A 27922-nucleotide genomic window follows, 5' to 3' on the forward strand; every position below is an offset into this window, starting at 1 on the left:
CACATCATAGATGTGAAGAGAGAATAGATGCAGAAATTGGTTTTAGTTAGAGCGACTGCAATTTACTCTTTTGCTACCGGGGGGGGGAAAAAATTGTTACCACAGAAAAAGAAATACGTGAAAGGCCAAACAGCATGAGGAGCTGTGTAAGCACTGGGAGATGTAGATACATATATAGATACATATTTTCTTCGTTCAGTTTCCTAGTCAATGATTAGATGCTCTTGCCTGTCTGGGCTGTGACCTTCCAGAAGGGCCCCCTCCTCCAGTCCCCCCCCACGACTTGTCAAGGCATTAGTCACATACAACTCAGCTGATGCCAAACGGGCGCAGTCCAGCCAACTACTGGGAGGCAGGAGATTCCGCTGCCGCCTTCCATTGGTCTCGGTTTTTTCCACCCTGGAGCCTCGGTGGTGCTTTCAGACCGCGGAGGGCCGGGGTTAAGGCTCCCGTCCGCCGCGCCGGGAGGCAAGGGCGGTCAGCGGCGGGACCGGCGCGGTTGGAGCCGCGGGAGGGGAGGGGACGGCAGGAGGGGAGGGGACGGAGGGGAGGGGAGGGGGGCGACGCGCCAGGGCGGCCGCCCGCCCGCCCGCCCGCCGCCGGGCCGAGGGGAGGCGTGTGAGGGGCCGGCTGGCCGCGGCTCGGGGCTGGCCGCGGCCGGGGATGCTCCTGTGCCCGCGCCGGAGGATTTCGCCAGCCGCGGCCCCGCCGCCGCCGCCGCCCCGCGGGCGCCTCCCCGAGCCGGGGACGCACCTGGGCGCCGCGCCCCCGCCCCCCGCCCCCGCCGCCGGCCGCCTCTTCCCCCGCCCGAGAGCCGGGCGGCGAGCGTCGGCGGAGCCGCGGGGCTGCAGGCGGGGCTGAGCGCTCGCTGCGCGGACGAGCGGCCCCGCGGGCTCCCAGCAGCCGAGGGACGAGAGGCGGCGGCCGCCGGACCCCCGGGACCCGGCCCCGGTGCGCGCTGCCTGGCAGCTCCGGCCCGGCCGTGGCCGCGGGCGCGGCGGGCGAGGGCGAGCCCGGAGCGGGGAGCGGGGGAGCGGCGGGGGCATGTGGATGTTGGCCGTCGCCTTGCTCCACAGCATCTCGCATGGTGAGCGCTGCCGGCCCCCCGCGGGGCTCCTTCCCCCTGTCCCCCCCCATCACCCCCCCGGGACGGGGAGCGGGTCGCGGTTGTGCCTTTTGTGCTCCGCGCGTCGCGCCGGCTGCCAGCGGCCGCGGGGAGAAGGGCGAAATTGCTCTGTAATCCTTTAAACTCGCTTACCTAGCGGAGTGACAGCCCGTAACCTAGCCGCGTTACCCGGTGCCTGCCGCGCTCGGAATAAGACAGTGCTCGGGGAGGCAGGGAGAGAGGTGCTTTTTCTTTCTTTTTTTCTTTCTTGCTTTCTTTCGTCGCTGGAAAAGTACAGAATTTTGCGAAGTGCCGTAAAAATCCGTCGGAGGGCATGGGGATAATCTGAAGGGCTGTCATCCTAAGCGTTTGCATTGAGATATTGCTTGCTTTTACGGTTGGGGTTCTTTTCCAGTCTTCCTGTGCTTTCACCTAACAATTATTTTTTTATATGTTTAAGAAGTAGTATTTTAAAATCATTTGCCTTTCATCATTTCACTAAAGAGATACCTGCTCTGTATTTTTTTTTTCCTCACTCATTTATGTAAAAATATGCACGGATAAGCATTACATCATCTGAAAATGTTGAAGACTTTCAGTCATTTATAAAGTTAGGAAGGGGCGACTAGAACGGAGATAGATTAAGGGTTAACCTGTTCCTTTTTTTTTTTTTCCTCTTCATTCTGCAAACTCTTTAACTGACAAACATTTACTGTAGCTTATGGATTTTTTAATAGTGGATGGAGGCATTTTGGAACGTTTAGATATATGTGAATGAAAACAGTGTCATGTGAAAATATGTTTAAAGTGCATAACTTTTATTAAAATGCATATTAGCATTGCAGCTTTAAGGACAGAAAACAAATTATGCTCTAGTCCGGAATTCCAGCTGTTCTATTCCATTGCCTCCTTCTTCTCAGGCATGAGAACGTAGCATTGCCTGTAATGCATTACGTCCTGACAGTTAAATGGAAAGATTAAACACACAATTCTCAAAACAGGCAAAGCAGGTAGAATAGGAAAATGCGTCCCGTGTTGAATGAATGTGAGAGGAGCACAGGGCAAAGTGTGAGATTTTCCTGGAAGATACAGATAATTGAACCTCTAGCAGAGGGTGAGGAATGAATGCTGGATGAGGGTGCCTGCACATCTACTTCAGTATACACTGGATGAGAAAAAATACATTGACAGGCATGGCCAGCCCAGTGTGAACAGCCAGATGGATCATAAATCAGGAGGTGAATCTTACGTGTGTATTTAGGGCTAGCTGAAAATGTTTTCATCTTCTGACCACTGCAGAACACAAGATGATTGAAAACCCCCAAGCTTTAAAACTTTAAAATTTTGTGTTTCTTCTAGCAGTAAGACAACTGCAGAAAGTTCCAACATTAAGAATTTATTTATTTGTTTATTTATTTTTGACAGGCTGTTCTTTGCCTTTCTTTCCATCCTCTTCAGCCATATACCTCGCAGGCAGAGATCTGCTGTTACTAAGACAGGCAGAATCAGCCTGAAAGTATACGTTCTTACTGGTGCTATTCATTTAAAACTAGATTTGTATAGGAAAGAACTCTGTTTCTGTCCAGAAATCTTATGTTTTCTTTTTTTTTTTTTTTTTTTACAAGAAGCATATATTTTGATTTGCTGTACTGGTGCTATAAATTTTATGTTCTAAACTAGTTAGTACCGCTTCCAGGGATTTTTGAAGAACAGAATGATTTTTGCTTTTTGAGGTTGAAATGCTATGAAAACCACTTTCATTTATTCCTTGGTCTGTGAAGTCAGTAGCAATTTCACTTTCAGTATCCGTGTGTTTTTGGATCACAGTCAAACATGAATTTGTATCCCCAAGATTTTTCTAGTTTTAATAGTGTAACATGTACATGATGGATGCATCTGCATAGATTCTGTACTGCCACACAGCAACATCTGTATGTTTGTGAATCGAGATTATTAAAAGAAAATGGTTTTGTGTATGGGAAAATTTTAAGATGAAAGCATTGTAGAAATACATAGTGGATGGTTCAATGCTTCTTTGCAACAGAAGAAGTGTATTTGGTTTTGACATCATACTTGATGTCAAAATGCATATGTATTTAGGATCTTTTTAAAGGAAATTTTTAAAAATGGCACCTCCCTTCATGTTAACACTGAACAACCTGGTTTTGTTTGTTAGGAACACTTATTCGGCCTATCGTATCAGAGTCAAGAGTCGGAAAAGAATATTTTTAAAGGACTTCAGATTTTAATGCCGTGTCATATCTGATACATATCTCTTTGAAGGAAATGACTGCATATATAAATAGATATGTCACATACACTTTTATTTTCATTATTCTGTCTATAACTATATCTGAACTCCTTTGTGTGAGATGCAGTGTTCTTTTATGACTATATTGGGGGAGGGGGGGGCCAGGATGTTGAAGGTTGCTTGGCTTCTGCCATTGCCTTTTCTGAACCCCTTATGGAACCATACTACATTTACTTAAAACACAAGCACGTGTGTCAGTGGTTTTCAGTTATGTGTCACATCTCATTCCAATTTTAACTTTAAAACGTATAATATTGTTTATGTTCCTTTTGTTGTTATTGTTGTTTTTGGGGTTTTTGGGTGGGTTGTTTTCTTTTTGAGACGAGAAATAGCTTAAAAAATAAGCCCACATATTATTGGTTTAACCCTGTAGTTGTCATCTTGGACTAAATTTCTGCTGAAGATAATGGAAATCATCCGAATAACAACAGCAAGATTGGCCCCCATATTTCCCTACACTCACTCAGCACAAATATATTTTGTCAAATTAGTTATGAACAGTGTTGCTGGGTAGGCTTTATGTTTGTGAAATAGCTTCCTTCTGGGGACAATAAAATACTGACATGCTGTTACATCCAATTAGTATTTCTGAAGCCTGAAACAAAACCTTCCCAAATACTTGGTAGAAGTTTTTAGATTTTGTAATGGCTTTAAATGCTCATTGCTGTTTCTTAAAAATACAGGTAACCATTAACCATAAATGCATTGCAGCCTTAGTAAGTGCGTGGGATGATACAGACATCAGTGGGAGCTATGCAGCTAAATTCACCGCTTTGAAAGCCTGAGTCATGCGGTTACAACCCTGAGCAACACTTTTGAGTTACCTTCAGGGTTACTATATCTGTACTACCTTCCATGTTACTATACTGAAGTATTCCAGAAGCAGGCATGTAAAATGAACAGTGAAAGTCTACTCTAGCCTGGCCGTTATCAGTAAGGGGGCATTTTGCTAATGACAGGGAGAGAAGGAGGGGAAGGTAGGGGGGGGCTGTGAGGGGGGAATGGCCTTCTTCAAAAATGTTATATCTCTATTGTAATTACTGTGATAAGGTTAGTTCAGAATTAGGATGCTGTTTTCAGAAACGAGTATTTTTCAGTATCATTTAGTCTCTGGTGTTGATATGCTGAACCCATTTGCAGGCTTCTCTCTGGCTGCGTTTCTTATGTGCCCGTTGTCCATGGATATTCTGCTGAAATCAATGGAGCATCAGGAGGCACCCTATGCAGCACAGATGACACTAAAAATAAATTTCCATTAAAATTATTTCCTGTTTGAATCCTTTCCCTGCCCTTTAACTATCAATATGTATTTTAGCAGCATATTAGAAGACTGAGAAGGAGCACCCTGAACTGGGAGCAAGGGTTAGGCTGGTGAACGAATAGTGATAGCAACGGTGCTACTAATGACACTTTCCAAAGAAAATGGTGACTCTCTGTGTCGGAGATGAAACGTTTAAGGAAAAGAGGGAATGGCTGTCTTTGTAGAAACATGTTGTGTAATACGTGCGTAGATTGGCCGGAACTATGTAGCCGAATCCTTAGCTTAGACATTTAATGCACGTGAAAGCATTTTGCTTGGTGTATGTTTGTGGATGGCACGGTACGGCTGGTGGTGTTTTTAATCTGGTGTTACTGAGACTATCAGTAGCCATTAATTAATTGCCAAGTGCCAAGCTGAGAAAAAACTGCTATAGCTTGGCAGTTGGAGCGATCTGGAGATCTCCGTTCCCATTCCCGGAGGAGCATCCCTACCCAGCTCAGGGCATCCCACGCCCGGGCTGCGGGGCTCCCCGGCTGCTGTTCCTCACCCCGGTGTGGGCAGCGCGCGTGCTGCCTGCGTGGCTCCCGTGCCACGCAACACTAGCGGGTAGCACACCACGCGAGTCCGGCAGTGCGACCCGAAAGCCGTGGGAGCAGGCGGTGCCCAAAGGAGGCATCTCTGAACGTGCTTTTCTGTCTGTGGTCACTGAACTTCGTGGCCAGTGGCCGCTGCGTCTTCTCTCTGTGGCACCGAGTAAGGGACGTGGGTGACAGCGAAGGTATCATTGGTAACGGCTCGAAGTGAAGTTGGTTTTCACCAACGGTGAAAACAAACCTGTCAGCCCTGTTAAATGGCTTGCAGCTCCGCACTGGGGTTGTGTTCAGTGTGGCTGCATCTGGAAAAGTTTAGAAGATGGCTTTAATTTTGTTTGCCCTTGAGTAAACTTTTGTCACATCATATACCAATAAATCAAATTATTTGGGAAAACCTTGTGGGCTTTGAGGAGTACCTCATCCAGAAAGTTCCTCCAGGTCATGAACTGTGCAAGGTGCTGGTTACAGGAGCTGCTGGTTTGGACCTCAAATTTTTGTGTTTTTGCTTTGGAGTGTCTTAACAAATATGCTTCTCTCTCAGATGCGGGGGATGTTTGGGTTGAGGAAATAATCTCCTTCATCTATTTAATAAACATTGAAGTGACAAAAAAAACCAAAAAGCAATTAAGCTAAACATCTTGGGGGGGGGAGGGGGATTGGGGAGCAAAATAGATGGAGCTCTTTCCTTTCCCCCCAGAGTTTACTCTAGTTAAGAAGTTAAGATGTGCATAGGATCAAAGTCAGTTTGAATGTGCCACTCATTTAACCTTTGATTTTGATTGGAGCATGCCATTTGTCAATCTCTCAGTCTGGGACTCTTTTGGATTTCTAGTGGGAAAGACATTAATTCCATCTTTCACTTTAAAATTTAGAGAATGCAGAAAAAACATGATACTGAGCTTAATTATTCTAAGGTACAATTATTTGATTTTTTTTTAAAAGAAGTTCTTTCTTTTGAGTCATTGAAACTTTGAAAGTACTAAAAGAATCCATTTAAGCAGTAGGGGCTTGTAGATCAGAATACTTAGTTATTTCAAGGTGAATGTGTAGGTGTATGCAGTTAAATTACTTGTTTCACAATATGGTTTGAGATATTTCACAATCCTTCTTAATCAACGCTTCCTTTTCCTTTAACCTGTTATGAAATCAATGACACAAAGATTTCAAATTATGTTATTCTTCAAAGGAAACCCTGTTTCCTCAGTCTTCACCTGCCTGTCTTTTAAAAACATTGCATCAAACAATTGGCATTTTCAAAAATAAAATCACATAAGATGGGAGGTATCTCATAAGAGCCTTTCACAGCACAATATTTCAGAGCACTGAACAGAACCTCTTTAAGAACAAGCCACAGATTCTTTAGGCACTTGTTGGTACTGTGGGCTTTTCTTGCCATTGCTTTTTCTTTTTATACTGCCATTCACAAAAAATTCTTATTACCTCATAAGTATTTTTTTTTCCATTAGGACATGGGATTACTCATCAGAAAAGGAGAAACTAGGGTATATTGATATATACTTTTCATAGTGGAGTGGGCCATAAATTTTATGATACATACTGAGGGAAATAAAGAAAGAAAAGCAAATGGATGGACAGACAGGAAGGCAGAGATTAACAAGTCTTCCCAATATCCCTATTTAAGATATTTTTACTTAGAAGGCAGGGAGTAAGATTTAAGAGTGAGCCAGCAATCCTATTTATAGAAAGCCATTTTTAAATGCAAAGGCTCTGAGAAAGGGAGTCACCTCCATGCTAAACACCAGCCTCCCTGGAGCTTCATAGTAGTTGAGGGAGAGAGCAGCCCAGCGACCCGAGCTGAATCGCTGATGTGCCTCTGCTGAAGCTTCCAGAAGGACAGACCCTGCATGAGCGCAGGAGCATGGGCCACGGGTCAGCCTGAGAGCATGTCTGAAAATAGCAGCCAGCTGCATGTTGATGTGGCAGATGAAGATACACACAAGGAGCACCTGAGAAATTTTTTGCCTGGTTAACATTCAAAGCCCCTATGCGCACACCACCATGTGGGCTGAAGACCAGTTATCCTGCTCATGTGGCTCTTCATCTAGTGTGTTAGGGATATAGTTCCTTCTGAGGTTTTATATATATATATGTATATATTTATACACACACGTGTATGTAAAGCTATACAGCTGGTAATAGCTTAAAAGCTACTGTGTATGGAAAATCTGACACTTGCTTTGCCGTCCAAGTATACTGATGCTATTTTCTTCCAATTAATTACAGAGTAATCCCATGCAGAAGTCTTATGGTTTAAGATTTATGTTTGTACTAGACTAAAAATTATTCTTAGTAACTTGCTGCCTTCTAAAGTAATATTTGGAGTAAATTTTGGGGAGCCCTCTGAAGTTTTAAGAATATCAGAAACGTGGTTCTTGAAAGGACCAGAGATCTTTCAGTACAACTGGAATATAACTATGCTGCACTGTAGCTGTGAATAGTATCTACATAATCTACTCACAGTGATTCTATAGACAAGGCTGGAGGGCTGCTCTGTCTATATAAATACCTGTTGGCGTGAAATCCTCCCATGTGGTTTTGCAAATGAGTGGCTTATGCTAAGCCTGCACATGAAGGGTGTTTGGTCTCTCAGCCTGTTAGAGTGGCAGCCCTCCGTGGCCCCAGTTTATAGGTGCTGCAGAATTAAGAGACTTGATGGAAACTATCTCGGAAGAAAGAGTTTAAAACCCCTGGTGTGTTTTCAGTTCTGCTCCATGACAATATGTTGTTGTTCAGTAGAGTTTCCTAGAGGTTTAGTAGTTAGTATAGAGTTCAGATATCAAAAGTAAGTCTTTGACATGTGGATCTTGTTTAAGCCAACAGAGGAGGCTAGCTGATGTATGGAAGAATATGGAGGAACCCATATGTTGTTGTTACAGTGTGTACTGGACTGCACAAGTCACAGGGTAGCATCTGAGTGCACCAAAATGCTAGCTGGTTGTTTTTTCCAGATTGGAAAGGTGATGCATAAAATGCAAGCTCTGGATCTTGTTATTTCTCTTGAATTATTGTTTTTTCTTTCAGAAATTATTGTGGGTTTAGGGGGTTTTTTGGTGTTTTTTTGGGTGTTTTGAAAAGGGTGTTTTTTGTTGGGTTTTTTTTTTTTGTGTGTGTATGTTTTTTACAGTATTACCTTCTGATATCTTTGGGGAAAATATTGTGAATGCATAAAGTCAGTCTCTTGAAAACTAAAGAAGGTGAGCACGTGACATGCTGTTAGACCAGTCCTGGCTTGAGCTAAAGACAGAGGAAGTCCTTGACAAAGTCCTTTTCATTATGAAAAGCAGATTATAATGTCTCTTGAATGGAAGCTTGGTGGAAAAGGTGTCAGTCGAGCAAACCAGGCATTAGGTGGGCTTCAGCTTAAACGGAAAAGGCCTCCTGTGGTTCACCATCCAGAAAGTCCTGCACACGCTGCATATTCTCCAGCTGACTCTTGTCCCCCCAGTTAGGTGGCTTTTCTGTGGGCAGTTTAAAAGCCAGTTCACGTATTATTTCTAGACAGGTCAACCATAATTTGAGTTGCAACTGCAGTTGCAAAGCATAAAGCGAGGCATTTTCTATGTCATGATACGAAGGAGGTGATTTGGGAGGCTGTCACTGAAGTACCAGTTCTTTAGGTGTCTCTGTAGACATTTAATGTAGAGGTTTTTTGGCATAGTAAAGTGATTCCCAAATGTCTAGAGTAATGATTTGCGCTACACTAATTCATGTTTTAGCTGTATATATTTAGGAAGCTTTCCTTTGTACAATTCTTCCTAGTTCTGTGGTGTGACCTGAAGGTTTCTCTTCCACCATGACAACCTTTCCACAACCCTGTTGTGCAGGGTTTCCAGAAACCAGATTTTTATCATCGCAAGGGAAAAGGGGAGAAACACAGAGAGTAATGTTTGTCTCGCTGTGGGACTTGAGTGATGGGTGATGCTTGCCATGCTTTTTGATGTGTCAACAGTGGCTGGAGCTTTTTGTTCTCAGCTTTTTGTAAATATATATTTTTAAAAACTATTAAATGGATGCTAAAGGGAAAGGGAGGGAAGAGGCTATGAACAGGATTTTTAGCGGGGAGGGTAAGTGAGGAAAAAAGGTGAGCTTGAAACTACATGTGTATCTAGACATCACTGCAAGGCATGATAAGAAAAGGAAGGGCACTCAAAGAGAGCATGAAGCCCTGTGGGACAGCAGGAGGGCAGTCTCTGAAGGCTGAGTCGGAGCTGGACACCTTATGGCAGGAGGCTCTGAAGTCTCGGATTCACAATTTGCAATGCGGAACGCAATGTTGGGCCTGTTTGCTTGTGAGCAGGAGCCGTGGGTGGGGGAAAAAAACAGCGTGTGGCTTTGGGACTCCCCAGTGCTGGTCCCCGTGACTCCACCTTGGCTGCTGGTCTGTGCCAGGGAGGAAGCTGGTGCTCCGCGTGGATCCTGCTGCGCCTAGCCAGGAGGACCTCAAACTCCCAAGTGCCAGTGTCCTTCACCTGCCTGTATTCAGCTTTTTCTTTCATTTCTGTCTGCTCATGATATTTCATCTGAGATATAGGCTTAATTTGAAGCCTACAACTCCTCCTCTCTCCACCTTATTCTTAGTTATTTATATTTATTTTGATAGCAAAATTATTTCTCCTCTCCCTAAAAGCTGTTCCCTGAGGTAACAAATGGATTTGGGGAAATGAGAAGGATCAAGGACAGCAAGCAATGCTATGAATGTCAGCACAGCTGTAGGGAAGGATGCACGAGTCCCTTGTTTGAGTGAAGAAGGAAAGAACTGAGCTCCTTTATTGGGCAGTAGGGAGATAATTAATCCTTGGAAAAAGAGGCTGAGCTGTCAGGCTTTCAGAGAAGCACTGGCAGTTGTGATTTGTTGTTCAGCTGTTGGGAGCTAGAACTGGCAGGTTTGGTGCAATGGGGTCTGCTCAGCGCATGTGCCTGAACACCCAGCCTTGCTCCTGGGGCCCTCTCTGGGTGCACTCTCCCAGAAGCGCTGCTGTGTGGAGGAGGATGTCTCCAATGCACCAGGCTGCTGCCCCACCAGAGAGCAGCTCTTTGTCTGTACAATAAATTGGAGACCTGCTTGCTTAGCAAGTCCTGAGGAAGACTGTACAGATATGGTGGGTTATGTTTTAGCTTTTTTATCCTGGTCTAGAGTAAAAATCCTGTCCAAACTCCTTCCCTTCTTCATTGTTTTTTTGCCTTTAGCTAGTGTGTTCATGCTTGAGAAGGAGCAGTGCAGCTTTAGAGAGATGTGACTGTCCTGTTAAAGTGCTACATGCGCTCCAGCTGCGTTTGCTTCGCTAGTGACAGAGCTAGAGGCCTTTTTGAATGTCTTAACCGGTGGCACACGTGAAGGCAATGCAGAGGAAAAGAAATGCCTGTCTGAAGACACTGTAGCTATAGCAGTTCAATGCATATTTATTATATTCGAAAGTCAGTCCCTAGTGGATAAAAGCAATTACAGTATTCCTACCACATTTCAAAATGCTTTTCTGTAGGAGAAAAGAATGCTGATTTTTAGTAATTGCAAAAGGAGCTAATGAGTTTTTAAAAACATTTTCCACAGCTAAACAAGTGTAGTCTGACTGCTACCTAATTTCAAGAAGTTCTGAGAACTTTTTTGATCAGTGCATTGTCTTTCTGTCTCAGCCATGTTCAAAGATAACGGCCTTATTTGACTACTACATAATGCACTTACTCTTCTTCCCCACATCATCTCTGCTACTTGCGGTCCCTGGTGTGGGCACACATTGGAGTAATTGGAGTAGGGGATTAAGGCTGGTTGATCACCTTAGCCTTGGCGTTTCCTAAGGCATGTGCATTTGGCCTTGTGCTCAGACAGGTTTTTTTGGAATAAGTAGTACATACTTAACAGCTAGGAAGTGGAAATGAAGGCATCATGCCATGGCACAGTGCTGGTACTCTTACAATTTTAGAAAGTGGAAGATACGGGGGAGCTGCTGTTCCGATACTAGCAGGAGACGCTGCCATTTGGCAGCTGCCCTCTCAAAGGGCATGAAGAGAAGAGAGACTTTGGGACAGGTTTGGGGGGGATGGTGGTTGTTGTGTTGTGTTCCATCGAATCTCTGACTGTGGTGCAGTCTCAAGTAGTGTTACCAGATCTAGGTCACACCCCTCTCACTTTGCCATATTGTAGTTTTGGTTAGGTGATGCAAAATCTCCTGGCTTTGCTTTTGAGTTTTTGCTCAGAAAGAAACAAGCAAGAAGTTAAAGCTAAATAGTAAAATAGCTCAAGATATTTAAAAAAAACAAACATGATTTTTTACTTTTTAATGAAATTACTTGAACTTTTTTATTAAGTGGACTCCATGAATGCTTGTATACGATGGTCGCTCTCTTTGAGCCAGGAATGCATGCAGTATGGTGGCTCTACCTTTATGCTAGTAAGAAACTCATTTGTTGTCTTTTATTAGTTTATCTTTCAGTCACTTTTCTTATTAAAAGTGTGGCAGTACTTTTAAGTGACATACTGTTTGCTGCTGGAGTCTTTTCTGGAATCATCACCTGCAGTGGAGAGTCATACGCTACGCTGGAGAGTTTCCAGACTGCGCATACAGATTGCAGGGTACGCAGTGTGGAGAAGTCCTGTGGTAAGCTGGCCCTATGCTGTAACTGGTTACCTTATTTTATTAATGTACAGTCATTCCAAGAAGCCCAAAGGATCATTAGTAATAGCTCCATGAGAGGGATGTAATCAATTTAAATTAGCTCACAGCATATCCTGTATGATCTGGCATCTTTAAAATGTAGGTAGGCAGCTCATCGTTTTGCTTCCTTACATCATAATGTGGGAAACTTTTTTCAAAGTCCAATCTTACCTATTAATGTTGAAGTTCATTACATTTAAATGTTTTTAGTGTTCAGAAGAATTATCCATTTGAAAAGCTAAAAACTTATTAAAAATAATTCAGTTACATCCTTTTGTACAAAAATTCAAACAAAAGACACCTCCTAACATCTCCCCTTAACACCTGGCTTCTCCCCTTCCTCCTTCCTCCCATACAATCTTCCAGACTTCCTTCTGTCAGTGCCTATCTTCCTGCCCACTCTCCAGACACAAGTGCCATTTTATCGTATGGTAAACATCAGGTGGTCTCTTCAGATTTCTGCTTTTGAAAAGTGGCATGATTTTACCAGGAAAGCTAGACAATATTACACAGAAAAGCTCCCTTGATATCTCTTGCTTTGCTATTTTTCCCCACCCTGAGCCAAAAAGCCCAGCTGATTTAGACTAATTACTTCAAATGCAGTTTGTAAAAGGACGCTAATACTTTGCTGTATCCCTGAAGGTCATCTAGGCGATCTATAGTTAAACATTCATGTGGGAGGCTCTGGGGGAAACAGTAAGGGATGATTATAATGGAAACATTGTGGGCTAAAATGTGTGCTCATGCTCAAGTCTTCTTACAACAAACCAGGGTAGTGTAGTGTTCCTGTGGTTTTACAGCTCTTCCTTAAATCTGAATAAACTAGATTTCAGACCCAGCTTCAATATCTTCAATGCTGGAGAACTGTATGGAATCTAGGACTGGAATTTTTAAACTGCTTCTTCAGCACTACCGCATCAATCTCTGTTGTGTTTTATTAAGGGCAAAAAAAATAAAATCTGTGCATGATCTTGTGTCATTGAAGTGTGCTGGGTGCCCAAGGTGTTTCTTCGTCTGTTCCTCTAGCAGCTTTTCCCCTCAAGTGATTATGCTAATTAGTGTTTGATCAGATGATTAAATTATAATTCGATTAATCCTATGTGCTAAACGCTCTGAATGCATTTCCATAGCCTGAATGCCTTGTGCTTAAGTGTTCCTGTTTGCAGCTTGATATGAGGCTCTTGCCTTTTCCCGTACCTAACGGATTTTCTGTATTAAAAACACTACAGTTCCTTTTGACATCGGGAAACAGAGGGAAGTGCTTTTTGTTTTCTTACTCTACTGAACAGAACCAGAAATATATAGGTTCCCCCTAGATGATCTGAATGTTCCTAAGGATTAAAAAAAAGAGGGGGAAAAAGGGTCCAAGCTTTTTTTTTCTTTTAATATACACGCACCTCACGTCCCATTCACAACTTACCAAGGCAAAAAATTGTGCTACAGCTAAACTGTCTATTTGTCTCCATTCCAAGTGGTAATTTCCCCAAATAATTCTCCCTTTTTCAAAGCTGAAATATATTTTGGTCCAGAAGACTCTCTTCTTTGCAGAATAAATTGTTTTCTCTGTGTGTGAGAGGGAGAGAGAAAGAGAGAGAAGGTTGTTTTTCCTCCTACTACCTGCTTTCCCCTACCTTTTCATCCAGGTTTATTTTTGCATGGCATCTGTAAGAGATAATCTCCAGCAAGGGTGTAGAACAGAGAACACACTGAATTTATAACCTTGGTGCTGCTAAGAGATTAATGCTTAACAGCAGCATTGCTTTCTTTGTCTTTGAGGTCCTGAATTATTACGTTATCTGATTTAATGTGACTAGGTTCTACATATTAGAGAAAAAGAAGAACAACTATTAAAAAAACTTTTAAAAAGGAGGCACTTTGGCTTTGAATATTAAATACAAACAGGTGTTAGACAGCTAGACACGTTAACTGACTTCTCCATTTTTTTGGAGGTAAGCAGCAGTGTCTTCCTCTGTCTGAGACTATTTGGTAGTAATGAGTGGCCCGAGTTCAGAGAGAGGATGCTAAATTTAAATCCTTTGGTTTGGTTCCATTTTACAGTGCAAAAAAACCCCCATCATGGAACAGCTTCCCTCCCTCTCCCCCTCGCTCCCTCCCCTGAATTTATCTCAGGGGAAGGGTGAGACAGATTGAACACAGGGTTGCCAAGACCTGTCTAAGGGGATTTTGCTTTTCTGTACCTCAGGTGTGGGAAGGTAGAGCAAGGGAATAGGGATGTAAAGGATGTTTTCTCTTCCCTCTCCCTCCCTTTGTGTACCTTAAAAACTGTCAGAGATTCATAGAGCTCCTGTAACATCTTATTTCACTTCTTTCATACTGTCTAGGAAACAGTTTTTCCTGTGAGGTGACTGGCATGCTACAATCTATTACCAGCTATAAAACAACGTGGGGTAAATGAGTCTCCATTATTAAGGTCACAGAGGCCAAAAGCATCTTCACACTATTGGTCTTCAAAGTGTAGCTGTGTAGAGGGGATTGAATATTGAGAGCTCATCAAGCTTATGGTTTAAGAATATCTATCCTTGTCAATGAATTCAGCCTCATTCTTTATCAGGGACCCTACCCTCTGAGTCTCTCACCCTCAGCTCGCCAATTTACACTTTAGTCTCACTTAGTCAAGTGAGTATCTCAGGCAGTTGTCCCACTTGCTTACTCCCTCCAACCAGATTGTAGGCAGGTGTTTGCTCTGTAAACATCTGTCAGATTTAAGAAGTTACAACGTATGGCTGTCTACTCCTACATGACTGGGAGGGGTTGTTGGCCCTGCAGATTACTGCAAGAGTAGTGGTTTGTGTGAATGAACCCTTTCAGTTAGAGGCCAGATGAATGCAAACCCCCTGTTTTAAATGGTATCTGATACAGTTGTCTGTAAGCAGGACTGCTCACATGAATCACTCTGCTGTCATAGTTGTGTGGGGTAGAAACCTCCATCTGGAAAGCAGTGATGACTAGCTGGAGGCAGTAATGCCTTCAACCAATTCAGATAAATAGATCTGGAAGTAGGCTTGTGTCAACATTCTCATTTTAGAACTGAAAGAATTAGGCTAAGCTGAATTAAGGCTGTAATTCTAAATGAAAGTGCTAGCTTAGGATGCTGCTTAGCTCATTCTTTTTTAAGTTTAATTTCAGATTCATTTCCTGAGTATCCCCATGTGGACGGGTCCTCAGACTCTGGCTAGCCTTGGGTAAGCTACTTAAGTTTGTGACCTGACAATGTTACTGCAAAATAAGCTAAAACGCGTGTTGGAAGCGCATTAGATATTCCATGTGAACTAATTGTATGCCTGTTCTTTTGCTTTATAGCAAAAATTCTCTGTGTAGTCTTCCACAACAGACAGAGGTCAAGTTTGTAAAGGTGAGCTCAGAGTAGGGGAAGGATATCCAGGTAGGAAACTAGCAAAATGGCTGTGGAGGATGAGGTACTCCAAACTATTCCCTTTTAGGTCTTTAACTCACTTCTCTGTCTGTGTAATGGGGACACTTTCTATGCCCACGTGGCAAGTGCTCTTCTGGATGAATATAAATATCCTTAGAACATCAAACTGCTAGATGTTGACGAATTCACATTCTGCAGCATGAATACCCTTTTGAAATGTCATCTCTGTGTTATTGCCTAGTCCTTGCTCTTTCCCTAGTAAGTACACATGCTGATAATCTAGCAGCAGAGGTCAGTACTGATTTGCATTGGAGAAGCAAATCTAAGCTAAGAAGGAAGGGGCAACCTCTCCAAACCTCCTGTACACAAAAATACAGCACCCTTCTCTGCTACCAGCATCACCTGCTTAAGTCATGTTTTCCTTCGATGTCTGCATATAAAATCTGGTAAGAGTAGGTAGGATGACACCTCCCAGGTCCACAAGATGAGCTGTTGCTATTTTAGGCATATAACCTCTTCCTAAAAATTTGAAGCAGAGCTCTTTGTGTATATGGACTCTGGTTAGTCTGACTTACCACCTTCATGTAGCTACAAACATATAAAGAAGGATTCTGAAGAGGGTCTGTTGTTGGGAGGCAGGGGGATGACACAGGACGACATGTAGTTAGGATCTCAGTTAAAGTCTCCTGAGTCTTGCACAGAAACTTCTCTTCCTTTTTAAACTTGGCATTGAATGTTTCCATACTCTTTGTTGCAGTCGCATGCTGAAACAACCCTTAGTACTAGCAAATTTGTGAGACTGTTGGTGTTCTGCCTGACACACTTATTATCCTTTTTGTGAAACAGTCACGCTTCCTTGACTGATTGTAATGGATGTAAACCTTTCACTCTCTCCACTTTTCTCCTTGACCTTTTCACTTTCTCAGTGTATTTGGGCTTGGCTGATTTGTTTGATTACAGCTGAGTGTGCTGATTTACAGTCAGTACCAGCTTGGTTGCTTCAGATCGGGTTGTCCTTCATAGCTGCTGGAATTGTGGTAGGCTGGTCAGGGCTGCACATGGTTGTGCCCAGAAGAGGGGAAAAGAGAAAGAGCAGGTCTGCAAGCTGGGGCGACTCCTTCCCTCTCATGAGACTTGAAGCCTGTGCCAACACTGGGGAGACCATCACCCTGAAATTTCTTCTTAGTACCGTTTATCCCACTTGCCAGCCTGCCTGTGTAACTAGTGTGCATCAAGCAAACTGCTAAAAGTTTTGGCTGCTAAAAACTCTTTTTTTTAATTTTTTTTCCCCCAGAAACTGTTGGACACTAAGTTATGTGGCATGCATAGGAAAATATTATCAAACCTCTCCTTGTCCTGTTTTTGCTTGCAAGTGCGGCTTGTATGAGGTGTAGCTTCAGGCTGCCCCCAGCTCCTGTGAATGCGTAGTCTGCAAGAAGTACATGCAGTTAGAGTCCTGTCCAGTCTTACTCTCTGAAAACTTCCTGCACCTTGCAGGTGTCTCGGTTCTCTGCTGTTTGCAATAACTATTCTCTGTATATCTCAAGAAGAGAGAAGGACAGGAAGGTGTTAGAATGAGAAAATGGTCCTCTGGCACAAACCTGGATGTTTTGCTGCAAAAAAAAAGGGGGGGAGGGGGAAAAAAAAAAAAAAGCCTGCAGCTAATTCTTGGATTTGGGTGCATCAGCAGCTGACTACATTTGCCATGAATGACAATGAGTAATTCCTATTAACAACAGCTAAACAGAGCAGAAATAAGATTGTCGGACACACACACACACACAAACACCCCCCAACATAAACCATTGGATAACCCATATGCTATATTTTCAAAGTGAAATTAGTGAATCAAAATTATTTAGCTACTGTATGCACTTAAACTCTGGACAACCCATGTGTGGAAGATTTTATTGGCTGGAGGGCACAGAAATTTAAATTTTCCTGTGTTTTGCCTTTTCCTCTTGCATTAACAACAGCTAGTGCAGCACTAGCTCTCACATCAGGAGGGAAGTCTGATTTCCTCCTGCTGTCCTCCCCTGTCCTGCCCAGGGCTGTGCCTGGTGCCACCTCATAGCACTCATCGGTCCCAGCAAATTGGTTTGAAAGTTTGGACAGCAATTTATCTGTGTTTTAACTTCTTTTTCTCCTACCATTCCCTTTTCTGTTCTTTCACAGTCACACCAGAAATGTAAATATTCGGGGATGATCCATCCTCAGAGCTGACTAAAATTGAATAAGAAATTTTACTTTAGCTCTGCCAGAAAGAAGCTTGGATTCAAACACCTGGAGTGACTTACTTTTATTCCCTCTTGGAAAAACTGACTTAATGAAAATAAACGTGCCTCTACAAAGTCAATATTTCTTTCAAGTTCTGCCTGTGCTTTCATCAGCTCTGGGTGTGTATGTGGGAGAATGGTTAGAAAGAATATTCAGAAAGATGTTTTCTGGCAAAGAAAGAGATCACAGATCAGATCAATGAAATTTTCACAGAAAAGAGAATTGAAGTGATTTAATTTTTTCAGCCAGAAATCTTACATCTGGGACCAGTTATATTTTACTGGAAACTCTAGCAAATAAACGTCTTTGAGAAAATATCATAGAAAATAATTTTGTAAAACCTTAAAAACAAAGTCTGGCATGCAATTTTAAAATGAACATATGTACTTCTACAAAACCATTAACATGAGCGACTTTTGATCATTACAGACTATAATAAATGTGACTGTCCTAGAAAAGTGGTGTTTAATTAGTTGTGCTCTGGTACCTGATCATAGTGTGCATGTGTTTGAGAAGACATGTCCTTTCACAACTGAAGTTCTCAAGGGATAAGTCATGTTGACAACAACACATTAGCAAAATATTGAAAATGTACATCTTACTTGAATTATTTTTCCTTTTCTGTGTACCCAAACCATTTTAATCCTCTCATTTATGACACCCTAGCCAGTTTATTATATCTGATTAAAAATGGCTGCACCAGCCCTCAAACCCTGTGCAATTTGACCTAAAACACATGACGAATTGGCTCCTAAAAGATTCCATTAGTCCTGTTCTCCTCTGTTGTAGCCTTTCAGACATAACACAGTTGCTTCGCATGTGTTGGTTGGGAGCAGTTGGTGGTCATCTAGTGTGCACTTTGTTTATGCGTGTAAGTGATCTTTTGGGATTTATCCCAGGGTAAGAATGTTTTAACCACAATTAATGAACTCTGAGTACTGTGGCAAAATCAAGACTCGTTTCTGGCTGATGCTATGGCAGATGTTAACACCTGAAGGACATGCGTTCGTGCTTCTGGAAAGAGGTGCCTCTAAGTACTTCCCCGCCCCCCCCCCCCCCCCAAGCAATAAATGCAGTTGGAAATGCTTTTCAAGTCCTCTTTAATGTGAATTTTCACTGCTGACCTGTCATAAGCCAAGATTCCTTCTTACTGGAATGGGCAATACACAGTTCGTTCCATATCATAGAAAGCTGTGATGTTCCAGAACCCAGGAAAAAAGACCGAGGCAGCATTCTAGCTTCCAGAGATCTTCTGAAGTTATGAACATTAATAAAGGTACTTGATTTTGTGCACTTTCATCTTACAAACAAAGTCCTAAATATTCTAGTATGCGTAACAAGGAATTGCGTGTTCTTGACTGTAGCTCCTTGCTTTTGGGTCTGGCTAACAGCTGCATTTGTCATTACACAGCTACCCAGTTCATTAAGAAATTGATTGGAATATGAAACACCACATAATACAGTATTAAACAACAGCTCACATTTGCTAGCCTGCCCTTCCCTTAATTCAGAAAAGAAAAAAGTGATCATTAAGTCATCACATTTGGTCAACAAACAAAAACGTTATTATATGACATCTCATTAAACTATTAAAAAAGAAGGCATATAGGATTTTGCAGTTTTGTGTTCATAGTGTGCAGTCAAATTTATGTGACTGAAGAAAAATACCCACCACTTCATAGACTACTGATATACTTTTAGTCATACTGATTGACAAGTCATAAGTAGTGCTTCCAGCAACATTTTAGTTCTGTGGTTTTACAGCTCATTATCACTTACACTATCTGGTAAAGACTTAAAACTAGTACATTTTTAGAACCTGAAATAGGAAAAAATGTGACTAAAATAATTACCTCTGAAATGCGTATTACTAGTGTTATCAATTCCTTATTTTAGCAGAAGTATGTATTGGTGTTTTAAAACTGAGTAGCAGTTGACATAAAGTTTCAGTGGAAATATTTCTGCATTGATTTTTAAACTGTATTTGATCTTAATTGCTCTGTAACTAGGCAGAAGAACAGTGTTAGATGGCTAGGCATTAGAGCTTAGAAGACCTAAGCTCAAAGCCCTGCTTTGCTATGGGTTTCCAGATGTGATGTCAGGGAAACTGACTTGGCTTGTACGGGTGCTGGTTCCTCACCAGTTAATAAAGAGGTTGTTCTTCCTCAAAAAATGATAGTATAATTGTGCTCAGGAACGTGACAGGTATGCTCTATGCTGGTGGATGCTATATGGAAGTCCACAAGAAAAATCAAATTAATTTACTGTTGAGCAAATCATTATTAAACAAAATAGCCTCCAGAAACGCTTAATTTAAGCAGTATTAGCATTGTTCAGCAGGCACTCCGGACATCTTGGAGGTGAATGAAGAACAAGTCATAGTGATGCAAGTAAATAAACTGCTCCTATGTACTTTGGTCTGAAAAACCTGGAAAACCTGAGCTAGAGTGTATGCACATCTAACTGCAATACAGTTCATGGTTTAGAAGGAAATATGTGTTATTCAGGTGAGAAATAAGCTCCCAGGTATCAATTTTATTTTTTCTTCCCTGGATCAAGGGAGCTCTTTCAAGGTAATCTGATTTCAGCATTAACTGTGAATTCCACTGGCTGCCTCTGGAAAGCCGTGCTCTCTGCGCCAGGCAGTAATTGCGTTAATCATCCATTTTTAAATAACTGCATTTGAAGTTAAGTTGAGAATTGCTTTTCAGATCTTTAATTTGCTTTGAAAAAGTGAAATAAATCCCACAAGGGTTGTGCTAATCAATATTCCAAAGGCAAGTAGCCCTTTCTAATACTTGAACATGGGATACTCTATATTCTTCTGCTTAAAGAATTCTGGGGGAAAAATACACCAGTTCCATCTGTAATTTGGCAGGTTAATAACTTTTCTGACTGCCAGGCATAGGAGTTTTTAGTCAACAGGAGATTCATCAAGTGCAGAATTACATTGTATTATCTTCCTTTCATTGTTGTTGTTTTTATTTTAAACCTTCTTGCTAATATAAATGATGACAAATTGCATAGCTGTAAATTTGAAAGTCCCTAAATGGCGTTTTTGTCAAAGCCTTCACACTGAAATGCTTACTTGGAAAGATTTTTAAACCTCAGGAGCCGGGGGAGGGGTTTTAATTCTTATGCATCATGACACAATGCATTATGCATCATGGTTGTTTTTCTGCTTTTTAAACACTTGTTATGGATGATGAGACTAATATAAATGGACATACAGGGAAAGCTTCTGCAAAATCTTCTTATGATGTCATAGTCTGTTTCTAAGGAATTTCAATACTGCCTTACTTGGAAACGAGAGGATAAGCAAATTTGAAAGGGCACTTGGAAGCACACTAATAATTAGCTGACAGGTATTCATCAAGGGAAAGTCACCTTTTTGTCAAAGGTGCCCTCCTGGTAAACTGCATAACACAAACTCCTATTAAAAATGGAGAATGATAGAATGTGGGGGTTGCTGTCTTAAACCTGTAAGTATCTGAGCATAGTTGCTTTGAAACCACCTGCAAATTACTACTGATGCTCAGAATTTGCTTTCTTTACCTTGTTTTTCCACCCAGGCACCCACATTACTGGAAAATACATTGATAGTGGGACTGATTAAAGAGTTGATGGGATACAATAGATGCAGCACTAGAGCTGTTTTTTCTTCTTCCCTCTCCCCACCAGCTAAACATTTGCTCTTCCCTTGAAACCAACTAGATATTTAGGTTTTGTGCAGATAGAAGAGGAACAAAAGGAACAATTGTGCATTCATTTCTTTGATAAAGTCTGTTTTTATAATAGTCATAGAGATTGCCTAGGCTGCATCCCATAAAAATTAAGGGAGAGAGAGAGGAAGGCTGAATCAATATTTTAGGAGTCACAGCAGGCAGTGGATTTGAGAGAGGAAAAAAAATATTACTGTGCTTCCCCAGAAGGCAACTAGAATACAATATTTCATATTTGAGGGTTGGGGAAATTAAATTTCAGTGTCATTGTGGACATTAAAGATGATACTGCTTGGTGACCCACAGACAATTGGCAACTGTATTTGTTTCCTGAGATGCTCATCAGGAAACTCTCAAATCTGCACCCCTCACCGACCATATAATCAGAATTAATTGGCCGGTAGGTGCACCGTCCTTTTTTTAAGGAGGAAAAAAATCCCATTCCCTTCTCCCTTAACACAGGCTGCTTTGGTGCTATGCAGGCTGCTGCTGAGGCATGTGTTATTTTAGTGGGAGGATGGTGTCATCTTCACTGACCAAGCTTTAGCTGTGAGGCTGAGTGCCTGTGCCTGAGGAGAGGCTGCAGCTTAACCCCAGGGTGGTGGTGCCTCACGATCCGCAGCTGGGAACAGAAATGTAACTCCAGGCTGAAACTGGTGGGTGCAGGGTGGAGGTTTTGCCATCAGATAGTAAAGCAAATTTGGGTTGTTCTTTTTTTTGTATTCGCTATCCCAGGTTTTTTTTTTTTCCAACTTCGTGGTTACAGAATGTTAATTTTCTCCTCTCCAAATTTAATGAAATGGTAATAACACCTTTGCTGTTACGCTTTGAATTTGTTTCTCTGCGGTAAATTTGGACATAAAATCCTATCATTTGCCTCCTTGCAGGGAGCCTGGCTAACCTCTGTAAAGATGTAGAAAGAAAAGCTCCTGCAGTCTCTTCTCTTTACTGCCAGAGCAGCAAGTGGAAGCCTGTGCTCAACAGCAGGACACGCACATGTTTTCACCTGGTCTTACCTATGCTGGGCTGGCAAAAAAGTCAGCTCTAAGATCCTATTATCAGTTGCTTATAGAACTTGTGTCCTTTTTCTCCACTTATATATCTTCAATGACTAAGAGCTCATTGCTCTCTACAACCACCTGAAAGTAGATTGTAGTGGGGCAGGTGTTGGTCTCTTCTCCCAACTAACTAGCGATAGGATGAGAGGCAATGGCTTCAAGTTGCATCAGAGGATGTTTAGATTGGATGTTAGGAAAAATTTCTTTACTGAAAGAGTGGTCAGGCATTGGAACAGGCTGCCTAGGGAAGTGGTAGAGTCACCATCCCTGGAGGTGTTCAAAACAATGTGTAGATGTGATACTTTGGGACACAGTTTAGTAGGCATGGTGGTGTTGGGTTGACAGTTGGACTTGATGATCCTAGAGGTCTTTTCCAACCTTAATGATTCTATGATTCTGTATCTCGGATGTTTGGAAGAGCTTTTGTCATGTTAGATGGTGTGTTGAATTCTTAGCAACTTCCACCTCACTGCTGCGTCATGAATGATGATGCTTTCCTTCCTTCTCCATTTGTTTTGCTAAATGCAAGCCTTTGAAGCCTCATTCGTATAATTTTTCTACATTCTCTATATAGGATCTCCCCTTGGGTGTCCTGCTGAAGTTCCATACTGTGTCCTACAGGTACTGTCACTTGCTCTGTCTTTACCTTGCTCTGTGTTGGAATGCCCTTAGTTTCACAGAATATCTTTGTTTAAACTTCTGATTGCTCTACAGTCTTCTCATGGAAACACCTGCATACCTATGGAGAAGAAAATGAAATAGAAGTAGAGAATGTGGAATAAACAATAGGATGTAGAAAAATGGCTTTGGTTTGTTCGGCTCTACTGCTCTTCCACTTCTCACTCCGTCCACCCATCTGTCAATATTGTTATGCCACAGTTTCTAAGAAATATCTTCAAAAAGAGAGCAGGTTCATAGTTGCAGGAAAAAAGATTTTAACTGTTACGTTGCTTCTGGTCTCTCCTGCAACATTTCCTTGCTGTTCAAAACCAGTGCACTGCTAGAAGACACAGATAGTAGTTGAAGTTGTTCCCAAAATCCTTGTGTGTTCTAGGATGGGCTGTAAATTCTGCTGTAGTGAACAGTCTCCTGATCAAGTTGGAGAGACGTGCTGGGTTTAGCTAAAATGGATGTGACTTAGCCTAGTCTGGTGAACATACCCAGCTAACCTTCCTCTTCTGTGCAAGACCAGAAACACAAGAGCAGGAGGAAAGAAAAATTTTTTTCCTAGAATGCCAGAGGATATATTGTGAAGTACAAGAAGAGGAAAAAAAAGCCAAGATTGCTTGTCAGAGGCCAAGCAGAACCTGCTCTGCTCCTCCCCACCACAGGACCTTGTCCTGCATTCCTGTGGGTGAAAAGAGGGATCCTGTGGCTGTTGATCTCTACTCTAGTGAAGGACAGCGAGATTTCTTGGGGTGAAGAGAACAGTATAGATCTGTCATAAGGAAAGGCTAGACTAACGGTATGACTGCAAAGGCAGCCAGCTTCCGCTCCTTATTCCTAACTTTGTGAGGCATCAGTTGTACTGCCCCAGTCTTGAAGTCTCTTTGTTCTTGAATACAGGGTTAGAAGGAAATGAATGGTACCAGCTTGACCTAAGGAAAGACAGAAACCTGGGCTGTCACAGAATCACAGAATAGTAGGGGTTGGAAGGGACCTCTGTGGGTCATCTAGTTCAACCCTCCTGCCAAAGCAGGGTCACCTATAGCAGACTGCACAGGACGTTGTCCAGGCGGGTCTTGAATATCTCCAGAGAAGGAGACTCCACAACCTCCCTGGGCAGCCTGTTCCAGTGCTCCGTCACCCTCAGAGGGAAGAAGTTCTTCCTCATGTTCAGACGGAACTTCCTGTGCCTCAGTTTGTGCCCATTGCCCCTTGTCCTGTCACTGGGCACTACTGAAAAGAGCTTGGCCCCATCCTCCTGACACCCACCCTTCAGATATTTGTAAGCATTTATTAGGTCCCCTCGCAGCCTTCTCTTCTTCAGGCTGAACAAGCCCAGTTCCCTCAGCCTCTCCTCGTAGGGGAGATGTTCCAGTCCCCTCATCATCCTTGTAGCCCTCCGCTGGACTCTCTCCAGTAGCTCTTCATCTTTCTTGAACTGGGGAGCCCAGAACTGGACACAGTACTCCAGATGAGGCCTCACCAGGGCAGTGTAGAGGGGAAGGAGAACCTCCCTCGTCCTGCTGGCCACACTCTTCTTGATGCACCCCAGGATCCCATTGGCTTTCTTGGCAGCCAGGGCACACTGCTGGCTCATGGTTAACCTGTCGTCCACCAGGACACCCAGGTCCCTCTCCACAGAGCTGCTCTCCAGCAGGTCCACCCCAAGCCTGTACTGGTGCATGGGGTTGTTCCTCCCCAGGTGCAGGACCCTGCATTTGGCTTTGTTGAACCTCATCAGGTTCCTCTCTGCCCAACTTTACAGCCTATCCAGGTCATGCTGAATGGCAACACAGCCTTCCGGTGTGTCTACCACACCTCCCAGTTTGGTGTCATCAGCAAACTTGCTGAGGGTACATTCTAACTCTTCATCCAGGTCGTTGATGAAGAACTTGAACAAGGCTGGGCCCAGTACTGACCCCTGGGGGACACCACTAGTTACAAGCCTCCAACTAGACTCAGCGCCGCTGATGACAACCGTCTGAGTTCTGCCATTCAGCCAGTTCTCTATCCACTTCACCGACCACTCATCCAGCCCACACTTCCTCAGCTTCCCTAGGAGGATATCATGGGAGACTGTGTCGAAAGCCTTGCTGAAGTCAAGGTAGACAACATCCACGGCTCTCCCTTCGTCTACCCAGCCAATCATGTCATCGTAGAAAGCTATCAGATTGGTCAGGCATGATTTCCCCTTGGTGAATCCATGCTGACTACTCCTGATAACCTTCTTTTCTTCCACTTGCTTCATGATGGCCTCCAGGATAAGCTGCTCCATCACCTTTCCCGGGATGGAGGTGAGGCTGACCGGCTTGTAGTTCCCTGGGTCCTCCTTCTTGCCCTTTTTGAAGATTGGAGTGACATTGGCCTTTCTCCAGTCCTCGGGCACCTCTCCTGTCCTCCAGGACCTCTCAAAGATGATGGAGAGTGGCTCAGCAATGACATCCGCCAGCTCTCTCAGCACTCGTGGGTGCATTCCATCGGGGCCCATGGATTTGTGGACGTCCAGATCGCTTAAGCGATCCCTCACACAGTCCTCCTCGACCAAGGGAAAGTCGTCCTCTTTGTAGGCTTCTTCTCTTACCTCCGGGGCCTGGGATTCCTGAGGGCCAGTCTTAGCACTGAAGACTGAAGCAAAGAAGGCATTCAGTAGCTCTGCCTTCACCGCATCCTCTGTCACCAGGACACCCGCCTCATTCAGCAGTGGCCCCACGTTGTCCCTAGCCTTCCTTTTGCTGCTGATGTAGTTGAAGAAGCCCTTCTTGTTGTTTTTGACATCCCTTGCCAGCTTCAATTCCAGGTGAGCCTTGGCCTTCCTCGTCGCATCCCTGCATGCTCTCACCACGTTCCTGTACTCTTCCTGAGTGGCCTGCCCCTCTTTCCACATTCCATGGACCTTTCTCTTCTGCCTGATCTCCGCTAGAAGCTCCTTGTTTAACCATGCAGGTCTCCTGCCTCCTTTGCTCGATTTCTTTCTCAGGGGGATGCATTGCTCCTGTGCATGGAAGAAGTGTCGTTTAAAGAGCGACCAGCACTCATGGACCCCCCCACCTTCGAGAGCCCTGGCCCACAGGATTCCTCCCAGTAGCTCCTTGAAGAGGGCAAAGTCAGCCTTCCTGACGTCCAAGGTTTTGATCCTGCTTATCGCCCTGCTTTCTCCACGCAGGATCCTGAACTTGACCATTTCATGGTCACTGCAGCCGAGTCTACCTCCGACGTTCACATCCTCCACCAGTCCCTCCTTGTTTGTTAACACAAGGTCCAGCAGCGCGCCTTTCCTTGTTGGTTCCTCCACCACTTGCATCAGAAAGTTATCATCGATGCTCTGTAGGAACCTCCTGGATTGCGCCTGCCTAGCTGTATGGTCTTCCCGGCTGATGTCAGGGTGGTTGAAGACCCCCATGAGAACCAGGGCCTGGGACTGTGAGGCTGCTTGCAGCTGCCTGTAGAAGGCCTCATCAACCTCCTCCTCCTGGTCAGGTGGCCTGTAGTACACACTCACCGTAATGTCACCCTTATGAGCCTGTCCCTTAATTCTAACCCACAAGCTTTCAACTTGTTCCTCATTTGCCCCCAGACGAAGCTCAATGCATTCTACTTGCTCCCTGACATACAGAGCAACTCCCCCACCTCTCCTTGTTGGTCTGTCTTTCCTAAAGAGTCTGTAGCCATCTATGACAGCATGCCAGTCATGCGAGTTGTCCCACCACGTTTCTGTGATGGCAACCAAGTCGTAGCCGTCCTGCTGTATAATGGCTTCCAGCTCCTCCTGTTTATTGCCCATGCTACATGCATTGGTGTAAACACACTTGAGCTGGGCTGTCAATCTCACCCCTGGCCTTGGCACGCCAAGCCTAGGCTCATCCCTAGTGAGCTGGGCAATATCCCCTGTCCGTGTTTTGCTGTACCTTGTAGGAGTTGCTGGAAAGATCCTTTTCCCATCTTCTGATTCTGAAAAATGGATCCTATTGTGGTTGTGTTTTTTTTTTCACTGGCTCCCTTCTAATAACAAAAAAGCACATTTAAATGCAGTGATGCTTTATCTTTAGCTTTAGGAGTAGCCAGGTTTTCTGACCTATCTGTACGCTCAGCTCAAAACGTGTCTTTGCAAATACAGCAATATTCATAGATGGGAAGTTTCTGGAAAATATTGTAGTCGAAAATGCCTGCTATCACTGGGATGGATTCTCTTCCACCCTTCCTTTTAACAGGAGTGGTGTTTGTTACCTTTTAGCAACTTCCACACAGGTTTACTCAATTCTGCCTTACTTCACTTAGCCTGGGGTTTCTTAATGTGTCCTGTACAAAACTTAAATCCTTATTGTTCTCAAGCACTGCCAGCTGAAGCAAAGGAAATGCCAGTACTATGGAAAAACTCTTGCTATGTTGTTCCCTCTTCACTGTGCCCCTGCTGCTCAGACATATTTTTTTAGATGTAAGGAGACTTCAGAAGAAAGTACAGCAAGGTTGTGTTGTTGTGCCGCTTACTCAAATTTGAGCATGTTCAGCACACGTGCCTTGTTAGTTTGGTCTTGGTCCTGTTGAACTCATGGGATTCTTTCAGTCAACTTCTGTAGGAGTTGGAGAAAGCTGATGGTAGTAAATGGTTTTAAAAAGAGCTATGCTGTTTTTGTTTGTCTTAATAAATATTTTATGGCATCATGGTTCTGTAAAAATGCTGGAGTTTTGTATAGTACATCTAAATAAGAATAAGCCTACACAAGATATTTTTTCTCTGTGCATCAAAAGAGAAAAGAAAAAGAGAGAGTTAAAATGCATAATGAGGCACAGCATGTTTCTAGTGCTGGGTGACCTGTATTGTTGTTATAAGATTTAGCTGAAATGTATACTAGAAAAAAATTCCCTT

At 43.3% G+C, this 27922-nt stretch overlaps 1 protein-coding gene across 6 annotated transcripts in view; it reads left to right on the plus strand.

The window, feature by feature from the left end:
- Window positions 1–27922, plus strand: part of DSCAM (DS cell adhesion molecule) — a 509926-nt gene that overhangs the window by 11709 nt on the left and 470295 nt on the right. Inside the window, exon 1 of one of the 6 annotated variants that reach the window (XM_075431749.1) lies at window positions 924–951. The exons of 3 other annotated variants lie outside the window; for them this stretch is intronic. Coding sequence is in view for 1 of the 3 variants with exons in the window: in XM_075431732.1 (XP_075287847.1) it covers window positions 1045–1087 (43 nt within the window). In the remaining 2 variants the exon portion in view is untranslated. Of the gene's footprint in view, window positions 1–923; window positions 952–1016; window positions 1088–11824; window positions 11885–27922 lie in introns of those variants that run through there. 2 more of the 6 variants (XM_075431732.1, XM_075431742.1) reach the window with 2 other exon arrangements.

This window comes from Opisthocomus hoazin, chromosome 1 (assembly GCF_030867145.1).
Source record: "Opisthocomus hoazin isolate bOpiHoa1 chromosome 1, bOpiHoa1.hap1, whole genome shotgun sequence".
Lineage (NCBI taxonomy): Eukaryota > Metazoa > Chordata > Aves > Opisthocomiformes > Opisthocomidae > Opisthocomus > Opisthocomus hoazin.